This window comes from Marmota monax, unplaced genomic scaffold (genome assembly GCF_021218885.2).
Source record: "Marmota monax isolate L192 unplaced genomic scaffold, Marmota_monax_Labrador192_F-V1.1 WCK01_AAM20220418_F8-fsc00086, whole genome shotgun sequence".
Lineage (NCBI taxonomy): Eukaryota > Metazoa > Chordata > Mammalia > Rodentia > Sciuridae > Marmota > Marmota monax.
In genome coordinates, this window is record NW_026693086.1 from 6,078,672 (window position 1) to 6,104,657 (window position 25,986).

Here is a 25,986-nt window from a genome sequence, read left to right on the forward strand (position 1 = left end):
ACTTAGTGAGACCCTGTGTCAAAATAAAAAATTAAAAGGGCTGGGGATGTAGCTCAGTGGTAACTTGCCTGCGCGCGTACACACACACACACACACACAAAAAAAAAAAAAAAAAAAAAAGGAGGGAGGGAGGGAGGGAGGAAGGAAGGAAGGAAGGAAGGAAGGAAGAAAAATATCCTGAGAGCTTCTAATTTCTAATTTTCCCTCTGGGCTACCAATTGTCAGGAATGCTATGACACTCCTACCGTATAACTTAGGCAAGGCAATTTACCTCCCAGAACTTCATTTAGCTCATCTGTAAAACGGGCCATGATCCTTACTGTGAAGATCAAAGGAAATCAAGCGTGTAAAAACTCTTAGCATAACTGGAGCATAGTAGACACAGCACTCAATAAATAGCAGCGGTAACTTGCATAGTTGTTGCTTCGGGTAGTATGTATTCAAGAAGTAAGGTATCCCGTAGGCCAGCGGAGATGCGGGGAAAGGAAAAAAGGGCAAAGGAAAGAAAGAGGGAAGAGGTGAGGAGGCAACAGGGTCCGCCCTCCAGGCGGGGTGCCAGCGAGAGGCCCAGGCCGGGGCGGGAGCGCACGTGGCCTATTTCGGGCGGTGCAGACACATTTGGCGTAGAGAAGACTAAGGAGCCAGGCCCGGAGACTAGCCGTGAGGGTAGGTACCGGTGGCGAGGACCCTGAACGCTAGGCTTGGGTGGCTCTTGGTCCTTAACAGTTAGGATTGGAGGGAGGGATCCAGGTCCCAGCTCGCCGCCCTCCCTTGGCGGTTTGAGCCGGATGCCTAGGTTCTCTGGGCTCCTCCCCTGGAGGCGGGGCTCTGAGTTCGGACCAATAAACGACTGTTTCTGGGGCCCCGCCCCCGCCCCGCCCCCGGAGCCGCGGCCTCGCAGAGTGCCCAACCGCCCCGCGCCTAGGCCTGGGGCAGCGCGAGCGCCGAACCTCCCGCTGGTGAGTGCGCACCTCTCCCTAGGGTCTCCGCCCAATCCCGCCTCCAGCCCTTGCCCTAGCGCTCCAGGTCGCCGACCCAGGCTCTGGGGAGTGACTCAGCGCGGGGAGGGTGGCGACTCGCGGGGGCTTGGAGATTCGAACTGCTCTGGGCCTTGAATGCCGGGATGAGTGGGTGTCTCCGGGGTTGGTCACTGGACAGTGCTGGATCGTGGGCTGGGCAGAGGTGAATGGGAGAGGGCCAGACTCGGAGACCAGGGCAGGGCGGGGGAAGCCACGGCTGCACCGCCTTGCCTGGGCCAGGGCCATGTTGGGGGGGCGGGTCCTGAGCCTCTGATCCAGCTCCCTGCCTCAGGACACCAAGATGCCTGGCGAACAGCAGGCAGAGGAGGAGGAGGAGGAAGAGATGCAGGAGGAGATGGTGCTGCTGGTGAAGGGTGAGGAGGAGGAGGGTGAGGAGAAGTATGAGGTGGTGAAACTCAAGATCCCCATGGACAACAAGGAGGTACGTGTCACACATACACACACACACACACACACACACACACACCGTGGGGCCACAGCCCCCAAATCTAGTCCAGGTTCAACCTCCCCAGGCAGCAATCAGGGATCCTGCCCTACTCTCCCTTGACTCTCAAACCCAAAATCTAGGGGTTGGCTATCTGCCATCATATAGATGTCTATCTAGCTCCTTGTGTATGCCAGGCTCCATGCTGGGTACTGGACAGTAAACTCTACCGTAGGATTCCCATAGAACTTGGTGTCTCGTAAGGTTAGACCAACAAGTAACCATGTAGTCACAATCTTGTGTGATGGGTGCAGGCACAGGGGATGATGAAGCCCAAGGTGGGAACTTAATTCAGACTTGGGGTTGGAGGGGGAGTAAGGTTAGGCAACAGAAACGATGGCTAACTCTTCAATTTACTGTGTGCCAGACACAATTCCAAACACCTCCATTTGATGATACAGGTAGTATTTATTCCATTTTACAGGGGAGGCCCAAGACAGTTTGGCAACTTGCCAAGGTCTCAAATTTAGAAAAGGGATGGCTTATCTGAGACCAGTAAGAAGCTGAGGGCTAAAATTGGGTCACTATCCCTAGGCAGAGGGACTGGCTCTATTAGGGAAGTAGCGAAAGGAGCCCGACTCTGAGCAATGAGGGCGGGTAGTTCCATCAAATTGTAGCATGGATAAGAGTAGGTTGGTTGTCAGGCCACAAAGGGAGTCCAAGTTTTATCCTGAGGCTATATGAAGGTTTTTAAGAACAACAGAGTGAACTGAGTTTCCCATTGAAGACACTAGCTGCCATCAGGTATGTTTCCACTTTCCAGAGGTGCACAGTACTCTGGCTACCCCAAGTCTGAGTATCACTGAATCTAGCTGGAGGACTCCTGTACTGCCACTCTCAGGGCCCAGTTATCAGGGAAAGGAAGTTCTGCTGCCCCCTAGTGGGCATGGTGGATCCTAAGGGGAGGGAGACTGGCTCCCTGGGCCTCCAGTTTAAATAACTATCTAGTTCTGTTTTCTTGGGCTTTTCAGGCCCACCATCCTAGCTCAGCCTGCTTCCTCTTGCCCTGTGAATCCCTGATCATCTCCTTTTGCCTGTAAGTTAAGTACAGAGTCCTAAACTTAAGGTGGATTTCCAACTCCATCACTTACCAGTCATGTGACCTTGGACAAGTTTCGTAACTTTTTTATGCCTCAGTTTCCTCATTTGTAAAAGGGAAGCCATAATAGCACTTACTTCTTGGAGTTGTGAGAATTGAATGAATATGTGTATAGAATTAAAACTGTCTGGCACATAATAAACATTATGTAAGTAGTTATTATTATTAATTGGTCTCTTCCCTGAAGTTCAGTACCTTGGGCTCAGTTGTCCTTTGGGAGATTTTCCAATTCATTTTTAATCAAAGGACTTTCTGGGCTGAACCCTGAGGACTGGGGATGAACAGAGCAACCAACATGGAGGCCTAGATGGAGGACTGAAGGCAGACAACCCAGGCAGTGGAGAAGACTTCACAGAGATAATGTTTGATGGGGGCCTTTAGGCTTAGTGGGTGTTTAACAAATGGAGGAGGAGGAAGAGCATTCCAGGAAGAGGAAACTACAAAAGATAAGCCTCAGAGGTGTTGAGACTAAAAAGGTAGGTGGGGCCACAGCATAAAAGGCATTGAAACAAGCCAGGGTAGCCACCTGCGGGTTATGTGTTAGGTTAAGTGATGCCATTGGAAGCCTTAAATCAGGGAAGGGTCATGACTGGATTTCTATTCAGAAGAATGATTGGCTGCTATGGGAACACCAGGCCAGGTAAGGCTAGTGACTTGCTCTAAAGTAGTAGTGGCAGTGAAGGAGAGAAAGGGTATTTGGAAACCCCAACTAGTTTTGGCTGGAGCTGAGGGGTATAGGGAGGGTTTGGTGTGAAAGTCACAAAGGTATGTTGGGCCAGATTGTAAGTGGTATCAGTAGCTCTACCATTTATCAAATTTGCTTCAGCTTCCTTATCTGTAAAATGGGATAATTATATAAGATCTTTGAATGCCAGAGTACACTTATCCCATGAACATTTAGCACTCTGCTCACAAGATAGCTTAGTGGTTTGCTGTGTGACCTCCCAGAGTCTCGTTTTTTTGTATGTTAGTGATTTCAAAAGTGCCTTCCAGGCTGGGTGCAGTGGTGCATACCTGTAATCCCAGTGACTTGGGAGGCTGAGGCAGGAGGATTGTAAGTTCGAGGCCAGCCTCAGCAATTTAGTGAGACCCTGTCTCGGAATAAAATAAAAGGGGCCGGGGTGTAGCTCAGTTGTAAAGTACTCCTGGGTTCAATGTGTAGTACCAAAAAAAAAGCTTTCCAATGCTGTGACTCTTAGCTATCACTCAGACCCATGACCAATCACTGACCAGAACAGACCTTAAAGGGACTAATGTATTTTTTTTTTTAAATCTTTATTTATTTTTATGTGGTGCTGAGGATTGAACCCAGGGCCTTGCTAGGCGAGCACTCTACCACTGAGCCACAACCCCAACCCAAGAGTGTTCGTTCTGCCTATCTAAATCTAATCTGTCTTTAAGGAGTAGAAAAGATTTTCTCAGGCCTCTTTGCACATCCATCGCTGTCTTGCCCTGGCTTGAACCCTGGAGTGGTTTTCTATTTCCCTAGGATGAAGTCTCCGTTTCTAAGGCTGACATTCAAAGCTCCTCACCATGTGATCTCATGTCATTCTGGCTTCTCTAACTCTTCAACACTCTTCCCATGTGCAGCTTTAAACTGACATAACCCTTTCTCACCTATGAGGTCTTACCCATATGATCTCAGCCTATAAAACCCTCTTCATCTTTCTATCTCCTTTCTCCACGAGTAGCTCTTTTCTCTTCCATATCAAATTGCTTAATTTATTTTTCCTTTTTTTGAGATGGGGTCATGTTACATTGCCCAGGCTGGCCTTGGTCACACTTATGATCTTTCTGCCTCTGCCTCCAATAGCTGGGATTAACAGGTGTGTACCACAACACCTGGCAGATTGCTTAATTTTTAACATGCATACAAATCACCTAGGGATCTTGTTAAAACAATTTTTTTTTGTAGTGATGGGGATTGAACCCAGGACCTTTTGCATGCTAAGCAGTTGCTGTAGTACTGAGCTACATCCCATCCTAAAATAAAGATTTTGATTCAGAAAATATAAGTTGGGGCTTGAGCATTTCTAACAAGTTCCCTGTGAGGCTGATGTAACTGGTCTGTGGACCACACTTCCTATAGCAAAGAACTGGAGGATGGGGATTGTTTTATACTTTGTTCCCAAAGAAGAAAGATTCTGAATACTAAAAAGGTCCAGAGGAGGGAGTCAAGCTGTGCAGGTGACCTCAAAAGTTAGTAAGATTAAAACTTAGAGAACAGGTGTTTTGGACAATGACAGACTTCTAGTTCAGACCTTGGTTCTTCAGTTTAATAACTCTATGGCCTTGAGTGGTCAGTTAACTTCTAAATCTTATTTCCTTAATTATTCAAGAGGGCTAAGATACATAACCCAAAGAGTTGTGGGAATTTAAAATGAGAACATGGAGTACTGGGGGTGTAACTCAGTGGTAGATGGTTTGCCTGGTATGCACAAGGTCCTGAGTTCCATCCCCACTACTGTTAAAAAAAAAAAAAAAAAAAAAAAAAAAAAATATATATATATATATATATATATATATATATATTGTTTATAAAGTGCTTTATAAAAATGAGAACATGGGTAAGAATTCCTAGTACAATTCCTAGCACATAGTGAATATTCAATAAGAGATAGTTGTTATTATTAATAATTAGAAAAGTAGTGACTAAGGAGGAAACTGGGATATTTGCCTTGGTTAAAAAATACTTAAGGGGGACTTGGGTTAGGGCTCAGTGGTAAAGTACTTGCCTAGTATGTGTGAAGCACTGGGTGATTCAATCCTCAGCACCACATAAAAAATAAATAAAATAAAGGTTTTGTGTCCATCTACAACTTAAAAAAGAATTAAAAAAAAATATTTAAGGGGTTGAAATGTGACTGACTGGTAGAGCACTTGCCTAGCATGTGTGAGGGAGGCTCTGGGTTCAATCCTAAGCACTGGAAAAAAAAAAATTAGGCATGGAATTGTCTTAATAATTAATTTCAAATGCCTGGATTATTACATTATACTATACTGTATCTCCATGGTTCCTCTTATTACAGGGCAAATATTATTTATTTTAATTTTTAATACAATAGTTGTAGAATTTGAGAACTGTATAGGCCTTTAATGATTGCCTAGTCTGGTATTTGCCAAGTTCCAGTCACATGTATATCACATACATGTTGTATTCACATTATTTAGTAATACTTTTTAAAAACAGATTCACAATATTTTTGAAATAAATTTGCCTTCATCTAAACAATAATATTTATGAACTTATGGGTTTCATGTGATATATTATTTTTCTAATGTTTATACAGAAAACACATAATGATTATAATAAGATAAAAATTTGCCCACATACCACTTAGAATACTCTTGTGTCTTGTGCTGTGCATGCCTCAAGTTAGGAATTTTTTTTTTTTTAATTCATTCAGTTTAGTTGTTGATGGACCTTTATTTTTTATTTATGTTTGGTGCTGAGACTTGAACCCAGTGCCTCACACATTTGAGGCAAGCGCTCTACCACTGAGCCAGAATCCCAGACCCAGTTGGGAAGGTTTGATCTTACTCAGCCTACCTAGCCTTCTTGGGATGGTGAGGCAGGGAAAGAGAGTGACTCACCCAGGTTCTTAATGAGTTAGACTCAGCTGCTTACCAAGCTGGGCGTGGTGGTGGTGGCGCACACTTGTAATCCCAATGGCTCAGGAGGCTGAGGCAGGAGGATTGTGAGTTCAAAGCCAGCCTCAGCAACTTAGTGAGTCCCTAAGTAATTCAGTGAGACTCTGTCTCTAAATAAAATTAAAAAGGGCTGGGGTTGTGGCTCAGTGGTTAAGTGCCTCTGGATTCACTCCCTAGTGCCAAAAAAAAAAAAAAAAAAAAAAATCTTCAGATGGCAGATGCCCAAAGCCTCCCCTCCTGGATTGTATACAGCCAGGATGCTTGTGTGAAAAATTTGGTGAAGTCAGTATAGCAAGTCCTTGGGCTGGCCAAAGTCACCTTAAAGAAGGGTGCCAAGGGCTGGGGATGTAGCTTGGTGACAAGAGTACTTGTCTGTCATGCTCAAGGCCCTGGGTTCAATCTCGAGTACAAAAAATTTTTTTAAAGTGGGGGGGTTGGTTCGATCTTGAGTACAAAAAAATTTAAAAACAGGGGGGTGGGTTGCCAAGGAAAAAAGGTCCAGAAAAAATGTAGCTATAATGAAAAAAGCTGTCTCCACCATGGTTGACACGTTGAAATAAACCCAAGAGACATCAAAACCAGAGCAAAATTGGAATGTATGACCTTGCATCCAGACTGTGCCAGACCTGCTGTGGGGAGTTTCTTGATTTAAGTATCAAGTTGTATTTTAACCTTGAATTTCTCTTGGGGAAAGCCAGGGACTTGGAGTCCAGCCTCTGTCATGTCTTGGCTGTGTGAATTCAGGGCAGAGTGCAGCCTCCTGGTGGAGAGTAAGCACTTCAGTCTGTCCTGCCCACCGTTGACCTGTGAATTTAGTTTCCCTGTGTCTCAGTGTTCTCTGTTAAGTCACACTTGATTAAGGGAGTGACAGGAAGATTTAATACAATAATGTATATACAGTAATGTTGTCAAAGCTTAACATTATGATGTTGATTACAGTAGTCCCTCTTATCTTTGGGAGTATATTACAAGACACCCCTCAATCCCACCATGGATGCATGAAACCTTGGACAGTACTGAATATTCTGTGTTTTTTTCAGATACATACATGCAGTTTAAGCACCATTACAGATTAACGACAATAATAAAATAGAACAACTATAACAATATATTGTCCAGAGTTCCTATGGCTGTTGCTAAATTTCCCAAATTATCCTGTTTTCCAGCTTGAATTCAAAGCTGTTCTTTTTTTGGGAAGTGGAGGTACTGGGGTTTGAACTTGGGGGTACTTTACCACTGAACTGCATCATCAGACCTTTTTTTGTTTTAATTTTTTTTTTTTTAATTTTTTAAATATTTATTTTTCAGCTTTGGGCTGACACAACATCTTTGTTTGTATGTGGTGCTGAGGATCGAACCCGGGCTGCACCATGCCAGGCGAGCGCGCTACCGCTTGAGCCACATCCCCAGCCCCTTGTTTTAATTTTTTTTAAAAATTTTGAGACACAGCGTCTTGCTGAGTTGCTGAGGCTGACCTCAAATTTACAATCCACTTGCCTCAGCCTCCCAAGTTATTGGAATTACAGGCAAGTGCCACTGCCTGGCAAAGCTGTTCTCTTTTGACAAAGGATTTGGAAGGCCTTGAAGTTGCCCTTGTGCAGCTTCAGAGAGAGAAGGCCCCACTATTCTCTTACTGTCACCTCTACCCTCTCTTAATCTGTATCCCAATATAGATTATTTAAAATGGGAATAGTGATAGATTGATTACAGGAGAAGCTAACACTGTCTTGTTCTTAAATGTATCAGGTATTTCCTTTGATAGTGTTTTTTTTTTTTTTTTTTATGGTACTGGGGATTGAACCCAGGAGTGTTCTACACTTAGCTACATCCTCAGCCCTTTATTTTATTATGTTGCCAGACTGGCCTTAAACTTGCAGTCGTCCTGCCTCAGTCTCCAGAGTAGCTTGGAAATACAGAGATGCACCACCACACCTGGTAAATTAATGTTCTTTATTGTTTGGCCTACAGTAGATATTCAACATCAGCTTTGCTGGGGTGAGCACTCTCTTTGCTAAGAAGGGAGCAACGTGCCCTCAATATTACTCTTCACTCTATTAGTACAAAATGTTTTCCCTTCACCTGCCTCTTACAAAGCATTCTTTCCTCTTTCTGATTTTATCTTTAGAAGCTGAGACTTCATGAAACAGGCTCATTTTCAATTTTTTTTTTCCACTTAGGGCTGGCTCAAAATAGCATTTTGGGTGTTTTTGGTTTTTTTTTTTTTTTTTTTGCTTTTTCTTCACAGCTTAAAAAAAAAAGATAGGTGCTTGCTCTTAAAAGTTTATTAAAGATCCTGGACTTGGTCCTGGCCCAGCTGCCTTGCCTCCTTCTCTAACTGCATCTGGTTGCTCCTCTTCTGTTTGTCTCTGCCCATTCTCTGGGTGAACGCCTTTCAGTCTTAACCTTGAAAAACCGTCTGTAGGTTGACAGTTTTCTAGTAACATCTCCCGCTCAGGCCTTGCCTCTGAGCTCCAGATGTGTCAAGAATTTTCCATATAGCCCCAAACAGATCTCACCTCTCAATTTGCTCCTTCCACCTTCCTCACTCAGTGAGGATGTAATGGCCTGTAAATGGCCACTCCACCTTTGCAGTCTCTAAGCCCCCAAACCTTTAAGTCGTTTTGATTCCTCTTTCTTTATATTCCATATCTAATCTGTTATTAAATCTTTTGTCTCAAATTGATAAGTATGTCCAGAAGCAGATCAGTTCTCACCACCTCTACTTTTCAGTTGTTTCCTGGATCTAAGACACAATCTTCTCTTGCCAGATGACAGTAGTATCCTCACTGGGCTCCTGCTTCTGCCCTCTTCCCTCCTTCCTCTCCTTCATTGGGTTCTCAACCCCAGCAGCATGAGGGAACCTTTTTAAAATGTGTGATCAGGTGGTTTACTTGCTTATAACCACTGTTCTAGTGGTTCTACATCTCACTTACATTAAAATATTAAAAACCAAAGTGCTAACTGGGCCTTGGGCCATAAGCTAAGAGATCCCCTCCACTATTACAATTCCATCCATTTTTCTCCCTCTCAAGTTACAGTTATCAGTAAGTGTTGTCATCCCTGCCCTGCTTCTGGGGATTGAACCCAGGGACGCTCTTATCACTGAACTACACCCCTAGCTCTTTTGGTGGCTGAATTGCAAACATCCAACCTCAGCCTGCCAAGTCAGTAAGGTATCTTGACATTTCTATTTAAATTTGCAACATCTCTCCAACATGGGCAGTCCTTATTTATTCTTTCTGAAAGCAGAGATTTTTTTTAATGACTTATTTTTAGTTAATGCTGAATTCCCAGTGCTTAGAATAGAGTCTAGCACATTGCACGTGCCCAGTGAATATTGGCTAAGTTAATAAAAATAACTGGAATGCCACTGGGCATTGTGATATGTGAGTTATGTATACTACCTCATCTAAGGCACACAACCATACTCTGAGGAAGGCACTTTTGCGTTTTCTATTTCACAGATGGGGAACAGAGGCTGAGAAAGAGGTAGTGAGCAGAGACTAGGTCTCTGGCTTGGAGGCTTGCTCATCAGGGCTGATCTGTACCCCCTCTCCCTGCAGGTTCCCAGCGAGGTGCAAGTGCCAGTGCCAGCGCCAGCGCCGTCTGCCGACCCGGCGCGCCCCCACGCGTGCCCGGATTGCGGCCGCGCCTTTGCGCGCCGCTCCACGCTGGCCAAGCACGCACGCACGCACACGGGCGAGCGGCCCTTTGCGTGCACCGAGTGCGGCCGGCGTTTCTCTCAGAAGTCAGCGCTGACCAAACACGGCCGCACTCACACAGGCGAGCGGCCTTACGAATGCCCAGAATGCGACAAGCGCTTCTCTGCCGCCTCGAACCTGCGGCAGCACCGTCGGCGTCATACTGGCGAGAAGCCGTACGCATGCGCACATTGCGGCCGTCGTTTCGCGCAGAGTTCCAACTATGCACAGCATCTGCGCGTGCACACGGGCGAGAAGCCGTACGCGTGCCCGGACTGCGGACGAGCTTTTGGCGGAAGTTCGTGCCTGGCGCGCCACCGACGCACGCACACGGGCGAGCGGCCTTACGCATGCGCCGACTGCGGCACGCGCTTTGCGCAGAGTTCAGCACTGGCCAAGCACCGGCGCGTGCACACTGGCGAGAAGCCGCACCGCTGTGCTGTGTGCGGACGGCGCTTCGGCCATCGCTCCAATCTGGCAGAGCATGCGCGCACGCACACAGGCGAGAGGCCCTATCCGTGCACGGAGTGCGGCCGCCGCTTCCGCCTCAGCTCGCATTTCATCCGCCACCGTCGCGCGCACATGCGGCGCCGCCTGTTTATCTGCGCCGGCTGTGGCCGGGACTTCAAGCTACCCGCGGGCGCCACCGCCGCCAATGCCACCGAGCGCTGCCCAGAGTGCGAGGGCAGCTGAGCCAGCGTGGGGTTGGAAGCGTCCGAGTGGGGAGGGCCACTTGGAACTTCAACCTGGCTGCGTAAACCTGGATGGCTCCTCCCCGGCAGCCGGGTCTGGGAGACAAGGAACGTACCCTACCAGGATCCCTCGAAATGGTGCCCACCTCCCCCTCACTACATCCCCTTGGCCCGTGTTAGTGAATAAAGTATTATATCTTCACTCCACCCGTGCCTGTGAGTGGAGTGGGTGGGGAGAGGTGGAAGATTGTTTTCCACTCCTGGTTGTTGTGGAATTAAGTGGGGCTATAAGGCTAAAGATGCTTCCTGGAATTGGGCTGGGGTGGGAATCATCCACACTTGGCCTTTGGTTATCATGTTCTCATAACCTCAGATCTGAAAGGATGCATAGAGCAAGTTCCAGACAAATAGTATTGCATTCTGCAAAGCTTTGGTAAGCAAGGCATGACCTTGGCGTATGGGGAGGGAAGAAAAGTATAGCAGTTAAAATTTTTAGTATTTTGTGTTAGCTCACTTTCACCCTTAAAACATCCTTTTGTCTCCATTTTTGCAGATATAGGGAGCAAATGGCAGAGAAGGGACAAGTTGCCAGGCTGGTTCAACAGTTGTGGTTTGGTGTCAACTGAAGTTTGATGCAGTTTAGAGGTTCGTGGTTGGAAAGAATGTTCAAGCTGGGTCTTAAAGGTCAAGAAAAAATTAGGACTGGGGAACATGGAGAGAGCCCCTAAAACTGCATGCAACACTCATTATAGTTTGCAAACATCCCCTGGGTTGGAATGTTAGGAACAAAAAGCAAGGAGGTTGGTGGTAGATGGACTGAGGGAAACCAGGTTAAAGGATCTAAGGCAGTAAAGAAGCCTGGAGAGATCAGGAAAGGATGAACTTTACATCCCTGAGCATATATTCAGGGCTGCGGGGGTGGCTCAGTGGTGGAGCACTTGCCTAGCATGCATGAAGCTCTGGGTTTGACAAAAAACACCCAAAACAAAGAGCTATAACTCAGGACAAAGGGTGGTCCTAGGTTTGAAGGAAAGGAGAGATGGCACTATTAGCTTGTGTGACCACATGGCAGTGTCCCTGAGAAGGGACACTGGGATGAAGGGCAGGATAGAAACTGGAGTGGGAACATTTGTCACACCCCAGTCTGGACATGTTGAGTATGAAGTAAATGTAGAAGGGTCAGGGAGATCATTGAAAATAAAGACACCAGGTTAGGTGGCCTTGACACCATGTCCATCTCCCAAAAGGAAGTTTTGTCTGGGAGATCAAGAGGTGAAGTTTCATGAAGGAGGGAGTGGTCAGATGCTAGATGCTGCTGTGATATCAAGTGCATTCATCTCGTGTGTGATGTCTGTGGGAGAATGAAGTAGTGCAGGTGAGTGTAGATAACTCATCTGGAAAGTCTGTTGTACAAAGCTACAGGAAAAGTAGCTGGAGGTTTGATGATTTAGTTTTGTCAAAAGGGGAAGATTCAAATATGCTTTATATACTGTTGGGGCAGGCTAATGAAAAAAAAAAAAGCTGGGTAAAAGGGTGGGCACCTATTGTCTCAGCTACTCAAAAAGCTGAGGCAGGAGGAACACTTGAACCCAGGAGTTTAAGACCTACCTGGGCAACACAATGTGACCCATCTCTTAAAAAAAAAAAGCTGAGAACTGTGGCACATGCTGATAAACCCAGCAACTTGGGAGGCTGAGCCACAAGATCACAAGTTCAAGGCCATCCCAAGCAATTGGTGATACAGTCTCAAAAAAAGGACTGGAGATGTAGTTCAGTGGTGAAGAGCTCCTGAGTTCAACCTCCAGTACTCCCTCTTCCCCAAAGCTGATTACATAAAAGGGAAGGAGATAATAAAGAAGGAATAAGCTGGGCATGGTGGCACACTCCTGTAATCCCAGTGGCTCTGGAGGCCGAGGCAGAATTGTGAGTTCAAAGCCAGGCTCAGCAAAAACATGGTGCTAAGCAACTCAGTGAGACCGTCTAATAAATACAAAATAGGGCTGGGGATGTGGCTCAGTGGTTGAGTGCCCAAGTTCAATCCCTGGCACCAACCAAAGAAGAAGAGGGAATAAAATTGGAGATTATTAATAAGATTCCTCTTATCACTGGATAGGGACAGGAAAGGTGGGCTCAGAGACATAAAGCTGAAGCAGTTCCAATCTGATGGATTGTTTTACTTGGGAAGGATTCACTGGATAAGAGGACAGGAGAGTGGGGCCTTAGTATGAGAGGGATAGCAAGTCAGTGACCATTGTTAAATCTCAAAAAAATTTTTTTTTTCTTTAATGTCAATACCGGGGGTTGAACCCAGGGCCTTGCACATGCCAGGCAAGTACTGTACACTTTAGTATAACACTAGCCACAAAAAGTAGTTAAAGGTGCTTTTCTTTGTATTACCCTGCTCTGTGAGATGCAGGCCATAGGTATTTCAGATAGGAAAGTGACGTGCCAAGATTACACAATAGATAAACTGTACAAATTCAACAGTGTAATTTACTTGGAGATGAATAACAAGAAATTGACCTAATTGATATGTGGTCTTCAATTTTATGAAGGTGCCCATGAGAAGCAGCAGCTCCCTTCTGCTGTACATCAGAGATCTGGCCCTGATTTGTCCCTGATGGACCCCTGAAAGCTTTGAGTTGAAAAGGCAAAATAGAACTACAAACTAAGTTATTTAAACTGTGTGCTAGGCTATTATTTTCTTTTTACAAGAGATGAAGTAAAATGATGACTATCATCCAGCCCCTAAGTATCTGAACCCAGAGAACCTGGTTCTGAATATGAACTGTTGGTTAACCAACACTGTATATAGCCTCTGATGTTCTCTATAGGTCCAGAAGTGGGAAGACTTGCATGAAATTCCTGTAGGAATTTACTAACAACTGGATCACTGCCCTGCAGATAGAAGGTAAAATAGAGAACTGTGAGGACTGGGCTCAGAGACACTCCTGGTGCCCTTCTGCAATGCTACTGATAGCCTACCTAGCCACCTCAGAAGAATCTAGAAGTTAAAACCATTTTATTGGGGGAGAAAACACCAGAAGGCTATCTTCTGGAGGCTCTTGGGCCTTGAAAACTGGGAAATGGGACCCAGCCCTGATTTGTTAGGAAAGGACTATAATAAGTTCTGTAGCCAGGCCACCTCTGCTTCTCACATGCCATGCTGAGTTGCAGGTTCTGATCCCATGTTTCTATGTTGAGGTCTGGCTTGAGGACTCATGGGCAAGGTCTGCAGGACCCATAGTCTGGTCTTCAGAGATGGCCCCATGGGACAAGTCTGTATACTTGCGGGCTGAGCCACGTGACAGATGAACGGGGTAACGTCGCCGGTTGGTATCCATTTTGGAGAGCACTGCTTGGGGCAGATCCACATGGCAACGGGCTGCTAATGCCACCAGATAGATGAGAACATCACTAAGCTCTTCTTGAAGGGCTGCCCGTTCCCTCAGGGGCCAGGCTTTGGGGCCAGGTTCTGCATCAGACTTCCACTGACTGGGGGCAAAATAAAAGACAATCACATATAGCTTCTAGCTAGGACAATGGGCTCTATCTCCCTAAGGAGCTTAGTCCTTGCAGCAATGAACTCCCATCTCCCAGAAAGTTCCTCCAAGGATAACCCAGAGTTGGGTTCAACCCTGGTACCAAAAAAAAAAAAAAAAAAAAGACGTCACGATTCTAGATCTTTTAAAATTAGTTAATTTATCATCATCATCAGTCTCCTTCCACTGTGAAGGTTGTCTGCCTTGTTCAAAGTCATATATCTTGATTCTGTTTTTGAACCTTAACTATTGAACCAGCCCTACTTACACACACACACACACCCCACATACATATATATAAAGTTATACATGGACACAATATCTTTATTTTCTTTTTTGGTACCAGGGGTTCAACTCTGGGGCACTCAACCACTGAGCCACATCCCCAGCTCAACTTTTTATATTATTTAGAGACAGGATCTCACTAAGTTGCTTAATGCCTCACCATTGCTGAAGGTGGCTTTGAACTTGCGATCCTCCTGCCTCACCCTCCCAAGCCACAGGGATTACAGGTGTGCGCCACCACGTCTGGCTAATATCTTTATTTTGTGTATTTATTTTTATAGACAAAACTTATTTATAAAAATAAACAAAATAAAGATATTTTTATTTATGGATGGAACCCAGTGCCTTACATGTGCGAGGCAAGTGCTCTGCCACTGAGCCACAACCCCAGCCCCCCTTTTTATCTTTTGAGCCAGGGTCTTACTAAGTTGCTTAGGTAGGGCCTTGCTATATTGCTGAGGCTGGCTTTTGAACTCCTGCCTTAGCTTCCCAAACTGCTGGGATTACAGGCATGTGCCACTACACCTGGCTCATGTCTTGATTTTAATTGAATAGTTGATACTGATTAGCCTCTTTAGTGGTCTCCCTGTCTCATTCTCTCAGTGATTTAATTCATCCTGCAGGTACAGTTATCTTTCTACTACTCAAATGTGGTCAGGTCTTCTGTCCAAACTTCATCACTCTCAAGCCCCAATCCTACCTTTCTGGGTTCATCTCCAGCCCTGCTTTTGCACAGCTCTATCACTCATCATCTGGATAACTACCAAATGGCTATGATGTGCCAGGCAAATGGACACACCCGAGAACAAAATAGATACAAAATCCCTTATCTTTCTTGGGAAGATGATACTGGAGGAGGATGAGATTCTCTCCAAGTTTAACTTGCCCTTTCTTGCCTCACTACCATTGCAAACTCCTGTCTGGAATACTATACATATGTGTTCTAGAGAAAACCTTGTTTTCAGCCCCAGAGACAAAGGTAAAGGGCTATTACCACAATTCCTTCTTACTATCCGGGTCTGTCTTGCTATTTTCACACTTTCTTTCCCTGGAGACTGGGTGCTCCCAGAGGGTTGGTACCTGAGCGTCATCTCAACCCCAGCACCAGGCACAGAGACCAGCAGTGAGGAGGGAAACTGAATCCATGAATGTTTGAGGATCACATAGTTTCTCCCATTCCCCACAACAGATTGTTCCAGAAAGCTTCCCATCTACTCACAAGAGTTCTGCCAGCTCTCCCACTTCCCCGACCAAGGCCAGTAGGAGGTTCCGAGGCTGGTGGAACTGGTCCCAGTCCCGCTCTGCAGCAAACTCTGCATGGAGACGCCGGCTGGAATAAGATAAAGGAGTAGAAGCCCAATTCCCAGGGTTAGTGGTTGGGGGAGGAGCTGCAGGGCCCAGGCAGGTACCCCAGGGGGCTTGGAGTCAGAGGATTCTGCAACTAAATCCGTGGATGGTCTTGAATAAGTAATTTCCTCTTTATGAGACGGTTTTCGTACCTGGAATTCGGCGTGCCCCTGCAGACACTCAACCACTGAGCCACATCCCCAGCCCAACTTTTTATATTATTTAGAGACAGGGTCTCACTAGCCGTACCTAACAATACTTTATTATTCCATTGCTAATTCTGAAATTTCCTCCACTTGGAATATCCCTATCTTTGCACATCTAAGTCCTGCTTATTTTACACTTTCCCTAAGAAGCTTTTCTTGATTTCCTCCAGGAAGAATTAATGTTTCCTACCTCTCCGCACTTCATCTGCCTCTGTTGGGTGGTACACCCACTCCGGAAGGGCGGAGGTAGTATAGACTCCCGGGGCAATTTCCCCGCTTTAGTTGTGAACTGCTGAGGCCACTTTGCTTGAGAGGTTTAGAGGCTCACCAGGGGTCAGCCAGCACTACTGCTAGTCATTTTTCCCCACCACGTGGGAGGATCCGTCCCATGGCATAAAGGAAGGGGTCAATCTCTCCACCCGAACCTGGTCGTAGATTGCTTACATGTCCTCCAGCGTGGGTTCCGGGCTGAAGCTGAATGAGCCGGCGGCAGCAGCAGTACCCTTTCTCCCAGCGTCCCTCTGGGTATCACCTCCGGCACTAGACATGCTGCACAACCCACTACAGACGCCACTGCACAGAACTCCGCGCCACGCTTGGAGCCCGCCTCCATGGCCCCTAACCAATCACGGGCGAGCTCGATTGCTTCACGGTGTAGTGCCGGCGGAAAAACCAATCACCTGTGTGGAGTTTGCTACAGCCCACCCCGTAGCAGGACTGGACCAATCTGAGGAGCTTTAATCCTGTAGTCCCTTACTCTGGCGAATTCTTCCGCCTAAGAAGACCGCGGTACCAATTTGACTCGGAGGAAAGGATAGAGAAGCGGAAGGAGAGGGCGTGGCCGTTTTACTCCTTTGTGGGCGCCAGATGGCGCCAAAGCGAAATGGCAGGTTAGGAGGCCGAGGGTGTGTTTGGCGGGTAATTCCATAAGTGAATGCTCCCTCCGTCTGCATTAAATTCGTCAGGGTTTAGGGACTCTGAAGACCCTCTAGACCAGCCTCCACACTATTTGGATGCGATCGAAGGGAAAGAATGGAACAAAGTCGGGACTACGACCTAGGTCTTTTGTCCCACTTCTCCCAACCCCGGCTGATTGCTGTGGTTGGAAGGAGTTAATCCCCATTTCTGTCTCAAGGAACCAGTCGGTCCTCCTCCCTACCCGCAACGTAGATTACATGACATTGAAATATGTGACCCATTACAGACTGGCCTCTGCCACCTCTCCAGACCCATGTGTCTCTATCGCGGCCATACCACATACAAAACCACCAAGCTTGCTGGGGAATTTATGAGGTGATCATGGAATTGTTACTTTGGCTGAGACCCACTGAGTTGTTATATATATGACCAAGGGAAGAGGTTTTTTTTTCCTCTCGGCACTGGGGATTGAACCAAGAGCACTCTACCCTTGAGCTACATCCCTACCCCTTTTCATTCTTTGAGACTGGCTCTGACTACATTGTCGAGTTCGCCTAGACTTGGCGATCTTCATGCCAGTTGCTGAGATTACAGGCGTTCGCCACTGCACGCAGAGAAAAGAGATCTTTGTGAAATACAGGAACTTGAATTTTGTCGAATCCAAGCTTTATAGAGAATTATTTATTTTCACATACCTATTAGGGTCGCTATTTCTGTTCTCCAGGAGTTCAATGAGGCATACAGTTTATTGGAAGTGAAAGACTAAGAAAGTGGAAGAAAAGACAGATTTTAGAAATTAATATTCCACAAAGGGGCAGAGGAACTGAGGATGTAGTTCTGCAATAGAGTGTATGCTTAGCATCTCCAGTGCCAAAAAATAAATAAACAAAAATAAGTCCCAAAAGTACGGCAATTCCACCACTAGGCACAAGTTTTATTAGCACCTATGCTATAATACTTGAAATTGTGATAAATATTAAGGTAAAAATTAAATGTTACCATAGTTAAAACACTGTAAATCTGGGGACAGTGGTACATACCTGTAATCCCTGTGATCTGGAGGCTGAAGCAAGAGGATCAAAAATTCAAGGTCAATCTGGGCAATTTAGTGAAACCCTATTTCAAAATAAAATTAAAAGAGCTGGGGATGTAGAGCACTTGCTTAGCATGCATGAGGTCCTGGGTTCAATCCCCAATACCACAAAAAGTGTTTTAAAATATTTTTAGATAAAAATAAAGCAAGCCAGTAGCAGTGGTGCAACCCTGTAAGCCCAATGACCCAGGAGGCTGAGACAACAGGAGTGCAAGTTCTTGACAATTTAGTGAGATCCTGTCCCAAAATAAAACAAAACAGAGCTAGGGATATAGCTCAGAAGTAGAGTGCCCTGGGTTAAATCCCTATTACCCTCCTCCCCCCCCACCCAAAAAAAAAAAAAAACACTGTGAAGAGGATGTGACAGCATGCATGAGATCCTGAGTTTGATCTTCAACATTGTCCATACCCCCCCAAAAAAATAACACTTATAAAAAGTGATTAGGGGCATCTGCAGATTGTGTGGTTCAGGAAAGAGGTGATAAGCACTATTGGTTAACCTACTTTTTGCCCTCCTCCATGTGTATACACACACACACACAGAGCATACACACACATACACACATTCTCACACACATACAGAGAAAGTGTTTCAAAATAAGTGGGCATTTGATTTGTGTGCTGCTAAACTGATGAGCAAAATGAGAGTGCTGAATTAGCCACTGGATTAGGCAACACAGATTGGATATAACAGACAACAAAAAAAGAGAGGTATTGGATAGCTCTGGCTTGAGTAACTAGATGGGTAGTTTTGGTATTTGCTGAAATGAAGACATAGAAGACCTGGGAGTTGGGTGGGAAGGAATATAATTAATTGAGATTTAAGACATGTTCATTCCTAGCAGTTTTCTTTCTTTTTGGTGGTTCTGGGGATTGAACCCAGACCTGGGAGTTGGGTGGGAAGGAATATAATTAATTGAGATTTAAGACATGTTCATTCCTAGCAGTTTTCTTTCTTTTTGGTGGTTCTGGGGATTGAACCCAGGGCCTCACACATGCTGGACAAGTGCTCTACCATTGAGCTATATCCTCAGCCTATCATTTTTTATTTTGAGACAGGGTCTCATTAAATTAATGAGCACCCTGAGTTGCTGGGATTAGTGTGCCTCTGTGCCTAGCCAGACTTGTCAATGGATTGATGATGATGCCAGCTTCCACCACTACGAGACACCAAGAACTAGAAAAGTGGGAAAAGAAAAGGTGTTAAGGTCCCAAAGGTCTACTTCATTTGCTCATTCATTCATTCTTTTATTCATTCAATATATTCTGAGCACTAACTCTGGATCAGACACTGTTGTAGGTGCTGGGAATACTGAACATCCCTGCCATCTTGGAGCTTACATAGCAGGGGATAATTTTAAAGCACATCAACACATTCTCAAGATAATTACAGATTAGGATAAGAGCTGTGAAGCAAATAGGGTGATAAATTTGAGAGTAGCTGGGTGTTGGCTGGGAGGTCAGAGATGACTTTTGGGGGAGTTTTTCCTTGGATGTTTTGGTTTTTGGTGCTGGAGATCAAACCTAAGGTCTCTGCTCTGCCACTGAGCTACATCCCCAGCCAATTTGATTTTTTATTTTGAGACAGAGTTTCATTAAGTTGCCCAGTCCAGTTTGGAGTTTGGGATTCTCCTACTTCAGTTTCCCAAGTAGCTGGGATTACAGGCATGCACCACCATACCCAGGCATGTACCACTAATTCTTTTTACATCGTCCATTATTATTTCAAAATAAATTTTCAACAATTTAATGTACCAGTGTTCTATCAGTTCAATTTTTCTCTTTCCCCAGAGGTCTTTAGGTCCAGTGTGGACTGATTGCTCTCTAAGCCAGCCATTCAGCTTTGCCTTCACTTCTCTGCTTGGTTCCATTTCCTGGCTCCCATGTTTTACTCTTTCTCAGTTTGCTCCCCCTTTTTTTGCTGGAGCATATTTTCCAGCTGTTTTTGATTTTTGTTGGTTGGTTGGTTTTGTTTGGAGGTGCAGGGATAGAATCCAGAGCCTCATGTATACTAGGTAGGTACTCTACTACTGAGGTTAGCCACAGCCTTCCAGTTGTTTCCTGAAAGTGTATGGGATGAAACCAGTTTTACACTTTGCATATACTAAAAATATTTTTATTCTACTTGCTTGAAAAATGTAGCTTGGGGGGCTATGATGGTGGCTCAGAGGTAAAGTGCTTGCCTGGTATGTGTGAGGCCCTGGGTTCAATTTTCAGCACCACATATAAATAAATAAATTAAAGTCCATCAATGACTAAAAAATATTTTTTAAAATGTAGCTTGGCATAGAATTCTGCATTACAAAATCATTTGCCCTCAAAATTGTGAAGATACTGCTTTTAGCTTCCAATTGGATATTGAGAAGTCTGATACCTCAAACTTTTGTGTATTATTGTGGTGATTTAGAAGCATGGGTTCTGAAGTCAGATTGCCTGTCTGACACTGGACAGATTTTTTTTTTAAGAGAATTTTTATTTATTTATTTATTTTTAGGCGGACACAAAATCTTTGTTTGTATGTGGTGTTGAGGATCGAACCTGGGCCGCACGCATGCCAGGCGAGCGCGCTACCGCTTGAGCCACATCTCCAGCCCTGGACAGATTTCTTAATCTCCCTGTATGTCAGCTTTCTCATGTGCACAGTGGGGTTGTTGGAAGATTGAGTTAAAATATATTAAGGACATAATACTGCCTGGTGCAAAGTAAATACTGTTTAATCATTTGCTATTTTTTTTTCCAGAGATACACATGAAAGTTTATTTGTCAGAGTTGACAAATAAAGGCACATCTCTTCATAGACAGCATAGACAGAGAAAGGAAAAAACAGTATTATTCTTGTTAATAGGGCATTTTGTACTTTAATGAAATTTGCATATGTTCTAAAATTCACTGCTCTGGGAATTCAAGAAATGGGTGACTTAAAGCTTTTAAGTTTCAGGAAACATGTATTATTCTTTGATGAATTAATTTCCTTTTTTTTTTTTTTTTTGTATCGGGGATTGAATGAGGCACTTGACCACTGAGCCACATCCCCAGCCCTATTTAGTATTTTATTTAGAGACACTGTCTGAGTTGCTTAGTGCCTCGACTCACCTTTGCTGAGGCCGGCTTTGAACTCTCCTATCTCAGCCTCCTGAGCCTCTAGGATTACAGGTGTGGGCCACCACACCAGGTTTCTTCCATTTTCTTTATTACCTCTTCCGAAAACTCCTCTTCACAGTTAAACCTCCTAGCTCACCTCTAATTTCCATACATTTCCCCCTCTCTTGTGTATCTTTTTGTCTTATTCTGCTTCCTGAGTTAACTTTATATTTTTCTGACTCTTGCTGAATTTTTTTTTAGTTGCAGTTGGATATCATGCCTTTATTTTATTTATTTATTTTTATATGGTGCTGAGGATCGAACCCCGTGCCTCACATATGCTAGGCAAGCGTTCTGCCCCTAAGCTGCAACCCCAGCCTTGAATTAAAAAAAAAAAAATTTAGTTGTCAATGGACCTTTATGATTTTTTTTTAAATTTAAGTTATAGATGGACATAATACCTTTATTTTATTACTTCATTTATTTACATGGTGCTGATGATCTAACCCAGCACTCCATGCATGCAAGGTAAGCAGGCTACCACTGAGCCACAACCCCAGTCCCTGGACTTTTATCTATTTATGTGCAGTGCTGAGAATCGAACCCAGTGCCTCACACATGCGAGGCAAGTGCTCTGCCACTGAGCCACAACCCCAGCCCTGAATTTTTTTAAATTTAGTTTTTCTATATTCTAAGTGTGTTGTTCTCTTAAAGCATTTTTGTTATTTGTTTTGGTTACTAGAGATTGAACCTAGAGACTTGTAGGTGCTAGACAAGCACTCTGCTACTGATCTACATCTCCAGCCCTTTTTGAGATAGGTTCTTGCTAAGTTGTGCAGGCTGTCCTTGAATTTGCTTTCCTCCTGCCTCAGCCTCCCAAGTAGCTGGGGTTATAGTTGTATGCCACCTTGCCCAGCTGTTTCATTCTGTTTACTTGTTTTCAAGTTGGAAGCTTGCCTTCAATGTCTAGTGATCCTTGACTGCTCATATTTAAGAAGGAGGCATTAAAAAGCTTAAAGTACCAAGTGAAGCCTTTCAACCAGGAGGTGTCACAATACAGTGATTTTCACTGGGAGCATCCTAAATGTTTACATCTGTTTTTCTGGGCACGTTCATTTTCTCTGGAATATTCTCCAGTATTTCACCTGTGCCAGACAAGAAATGGTTTAAGCTTCTTGGCTAGGGTTGCTTGTTTATTGATACTAGAGATGGAATCCAGGGCCTTGCCTATGTGCTAAGCACATGCTCTACTTCAGAGCTACACTACCAGTCCCTTGACCAGTTTAACAACTAAGCTTGGAAAGGGGGTTGGGCTGTATCATTTTAAAGTTTTTATTTTTCTGTTTTCAGTCACACTCCTTGTCCTCCGCTGTGCCTAAAGTTCCTGACTGACCCTTTCCCTGCAGAAGTAAGAGGTAACTCACCTACTGTGAAATGGATGGAAGAATTTGAGGAGCATAAAAATATAATTACCCCATGTGTAAACTTTTTTTTTTTTAATGGTACTGAGGATTAAACTGAGGACCTTGTGCATGCTAGACAAGTGCTCTATTATTGAGCTATATCCCCAGACTTTTATTTTTAATTTTGAGACAGGGTCTCACTAAATTGCTTAAGGCCTTGCTAAATTGATGAGGCAGACCTTGAATTTGTGATCCTCCTGTGTTAGCCTCCCTGTCATTGGGATTACAATTTAGGCGTGGGCTACCAAGCCCAGCTTTAAAATTTTTCTTTTTGAGCAGGGTCTCCCTAAATTCCCAGGCTGGCCTCAAACTTATGAATTTCCTGTATTGGCCTCCCCAGTAGTTGGGATTGCAGGCATGCACCACTGTGCCCAGCTTTGTATATAAACTTTCAAGGGTTTTTTTTTTTTGCCACCTCTTGCCCCCACTGTCCTATGTATCATATCTCCTTGCTTCTTGTTGATATTCCCCCACTTTGGCAGCTTCTTCTGCTAAATCTTTCTTCCTCCTTTTCATCTTCCAAGAATTGTTGACACCTTTCTTTTGCTATTTTCTCTCCTACCCTTAAATCTGTGGAGTTTATGCCCATTGAATCCTTCCCTGTCATCTCAGGGACAAATTTGTGTGTTAAATTCCTTTATCCAGGATCAGGAAAAACACTCTCACTTTGCCAGATACTAAATGTAGCAATGGTTGTTTTTTGTTTGTTTGTTTTGTTTTTTTAGCAATGGCATTTTGACTGTAAAAGATTAGAATCCCAAAGAACCAAACATTAGCCAGAAAAGTTTTCCAACAAAGTTACTCTTATTTATTTAACTATAAGAAATTACTCTTTATTAATTAAATCACAAGGAATTTTTAGCACAAAATTTAACATATTAATGACCATCACATCCTGGTCTCTAGGGCTTGCTCTGCCTTTCCCGATCCTTAGTGGAATTTAGAAGGAAAGACATCATTAACAGAGACCAAGTCAGATGGTTGCAGGTTCTCCTTTCCCAGTTACTGGACAAGCTGCTCAATTCTTGTCCAGAAAAGGAAAGAGCCAGTTCTTTATAAAAATCTAATAAAGAATTTGACATTGTATTATAAGATCTCTCTTAACAATTTAGATTTATCAACAGTTTTGGTCCAAACTCATTGCTTCTATTTTTTTTTTTTTTTCATTTTGCAATTTACTTTTTGAGTATGTAATTTTAGTAATCTCATTCCTTGTGCAGAAATGAATTAAACCAGTGCAAAGAAAAACCCCTTAAACTGGAACAGCCTCATCTTGCTTTGGAAAGGTTTTTCTGCTCCTCCTCCACCCAAGAGATAAATACATGTCCCCCAAAGTCCAAAATGTTACTTCTGGCCTTGGAATGTACATAAAGGCAGCTACTGATTGGCAGATTCAAATCACTGAGAAAGCAGCTGGAACCACTATGCAGGCAGCCTTCTTTGGAAGTTTGTTAATATCCACTCTTGAGAATCCTCCATGATTTTATATAAAGGCTCTAAGTTCCTAATAACTTCTGCAATTCCATTTCAGGAGCTAGGCTCTGAGGAGGCGTTGGAATTATCAAGAGCAAGAGCAGCAGCAGTGGCCCCACGAGGTAGAACCTCAATAACTCGAGGCTTGTCGATGATACGGGCTGTTCGGTTTCCCTTTTCCACGATGCCGACGATCCATGCTTGGTGACCCTCTCCGTACTTGGAAGATTTTATTTCTGAGCAAAATCGAGCTGCCTGTTCTCTTGGCAGACAAATTAGTAATCCCCCAGAGGTTTCAGCTGAGGTTCCTTGAAGTAGTCCAAATCGCCCACTGGCCTTGCTGATGGCAGCCATCTTGGCAATGATCGGCAGATTATGAATGACAAAGGACACCTCATTTCTTTGTTGTTTTGCGAGGTTCTGAGAGTGTCCTAAAATGCCAAAGCCTGTGATATCGGTGGCTGCATGGGCATTAAAGGTGTGCATTAATCCGGCAGCAGTTCTATTTAGGGTAGCCATATTGAACATAGCTTCCTGATAAGCCAGCTCTACCTCTTCTCTGGAGACCACCATTTTTATCTTATTCCATCTTTCAGGATTATCCAGCCATTGGTGGGCATTAGCGGCGACTTGAGTGCCTAAGGGTTTGGTTAACACGAGCACATCCCCTACAACTGCATTGTCAGGCATTATGAATTCATTTGGCTGACATACCACAGTGGCAACTCCCCCGATGATAATCCAAGGGTTGACCACTGTTTGTCCACCTGTCACTGCAGTGCCTCCCTCCTCAGCAGCATCCCGAAAGCCTTTAACCATGAGTGGTGTTACCTTTTCTCGTTCTTCCTCATTCATACTCTGGCTGACACTGAGTAACATTAACATGTTGTCACATTCAGTAATGCCCATGGCGTAGAGGTCACTCAGCACATTTGCACAAGCTATACGCCCCATCATGTACGGATCTTCCACCAAGGGGTAGAAAAAGTCCGTGGTCTGCACCAGTGATAGGCCTCCGTGCCTCAGGGGGATGACGCAGGAGTCCATCCCAATACTCAAGAATGGAAAAGTTGGGCTGGGGCCTGTCCCAGAGGTCAGGCCAGCTTCCTGGGCCGCCTCTTCCTGGCCTCCAACCAGGCCGGAGCCCGGCTGGGGCCGCATGTCCGGCCGTGACAGTCCCGCCAGGAGTTTGAGCAGCGTCTCCTGGGGGACCTTGCAGCCTCAACCCTTCATGCCAGAGAAACCGGTCAGCCGCCAGCTCGGGCTGAAGCCCAACGTCTGGGGATCGAAGGGCCGGTAGCTCGAGAAGCCCCGGCCGAGAGACATGCCCGCCGGGCCTGAGGCGCCTTCCGCGGTCACCAACGCCGCCATCGCTTCTCCGCAGGCTCCCACCGCGGTCTCCGCCATCGCGCCGACCGAGCAGGGAGAGGGGAGGATGGGAGGGGAAAAGAGAAGAAGGTCCTTTTATTTTCTACTCAAGATTAATTTTAAGTAACAGTCAGATATTACCGGAAGAGCTTCTCTCGCGCCGCAAAACTCACTGCACACGCTGCCTTCCCGGCTTCCAAGTGAGAAGCGGCCGGCCTCTCTTATTTATAGGCCTAGTGATTGACAGCCCCGCCATCCAATGAAAACTTGCCTCTGAGAGGCGTGCTTCCTTTACTCCAAAAGGTGCATTACAAATTGGCCACCCGCTTTCAAACTGATCCCAGAGAGGTTATGAAACGTCACGTGCTTTAGTATGCTCCGCTTCTAATATTAAAAAAAAAAAAAAAAATCTTTCGTAAGTGATTGGAGGAATACTGCGTCCCTGAAATCACTTTACCAAAGACTAGAATTCTTGCAGGCTAAAGAAGATTGGTCACTCGACAAACCTCGTGGAGGTCAGAATAGTCCTAGGGTCACCTGACA

General features: G+C 44.9%; 3 protein-coding genes across 3 annotated transcripts; 1 reads left to right on the forward strand and 2 right to left on the reverse strand.

Annotated features, from left to right (window-relative positions):
* Nucleotides 1-871: 871 nt before the first annotated feature.
* Znf771 (zinc finger protein 771) lies at nt 872-10,874 on the forward strand. Its single transcript, XM_046454705.1, has 3 exons — nt 872-959; nt 1,312-1,461; nt 9,838-10,874. Exons 2-3 carry the CDS (start codon nt 1,321-1,323, stop codon nt 10,666-10,668), a joined length of 972 nt encoding a protein of 323 aa, XP_046310661.1. The 5' UTR covers nt 872-959; nt 1,312-1,320; the 3' UTR covers nt 10,669-10,874.
* Nucleotides 10,875-13,133: 2,259 nt separating this feature from the next.
* Nucleotides 13,134-16,662, reverse strand: Dctpp1 (dCTP pyrophosphatase 1). The gene is made up of 3 exons (XM_046454543.2): nt 16,492-16,662; nt 15,714-15,824; nt 13,134-14,162 (listed from the first exon to the last, which is right to left on the reverse strand). The coding sequence occupies exons 1-3, from the start codon at nt 16,593-16,595 to the stop codon at nt 13,862-13,864; spliced, it is 516 nt and encodes a 171-aa protein (XP_046310499.1). The 5' UTR covers nt 16,596-16,662; the 3' UTR covers nt 13,134-13,861.
* A 6,725-nt stretch (nt 16,663-23,387) lies between these two features.
* Nucleotides 23,388-25,653, reverse strand: Sephs2 (selenophosphate synthetase 2). Its single transcript, XM_046454505.2, has one exon. The coding sequence runs from the start codon at nt 25,480-25,482 to the stop codon at nt 24,130-24,132; it is 1,353 nt and encodes a 450-aa protein (XP_046310461.1). The 5' UTR covers nt 25,483-25,653; the 3' UTR covers nt 23,388-24,129.
* Between the last annotated feature and the right edge of the window lie 333 nt (nt 25,654-25,986).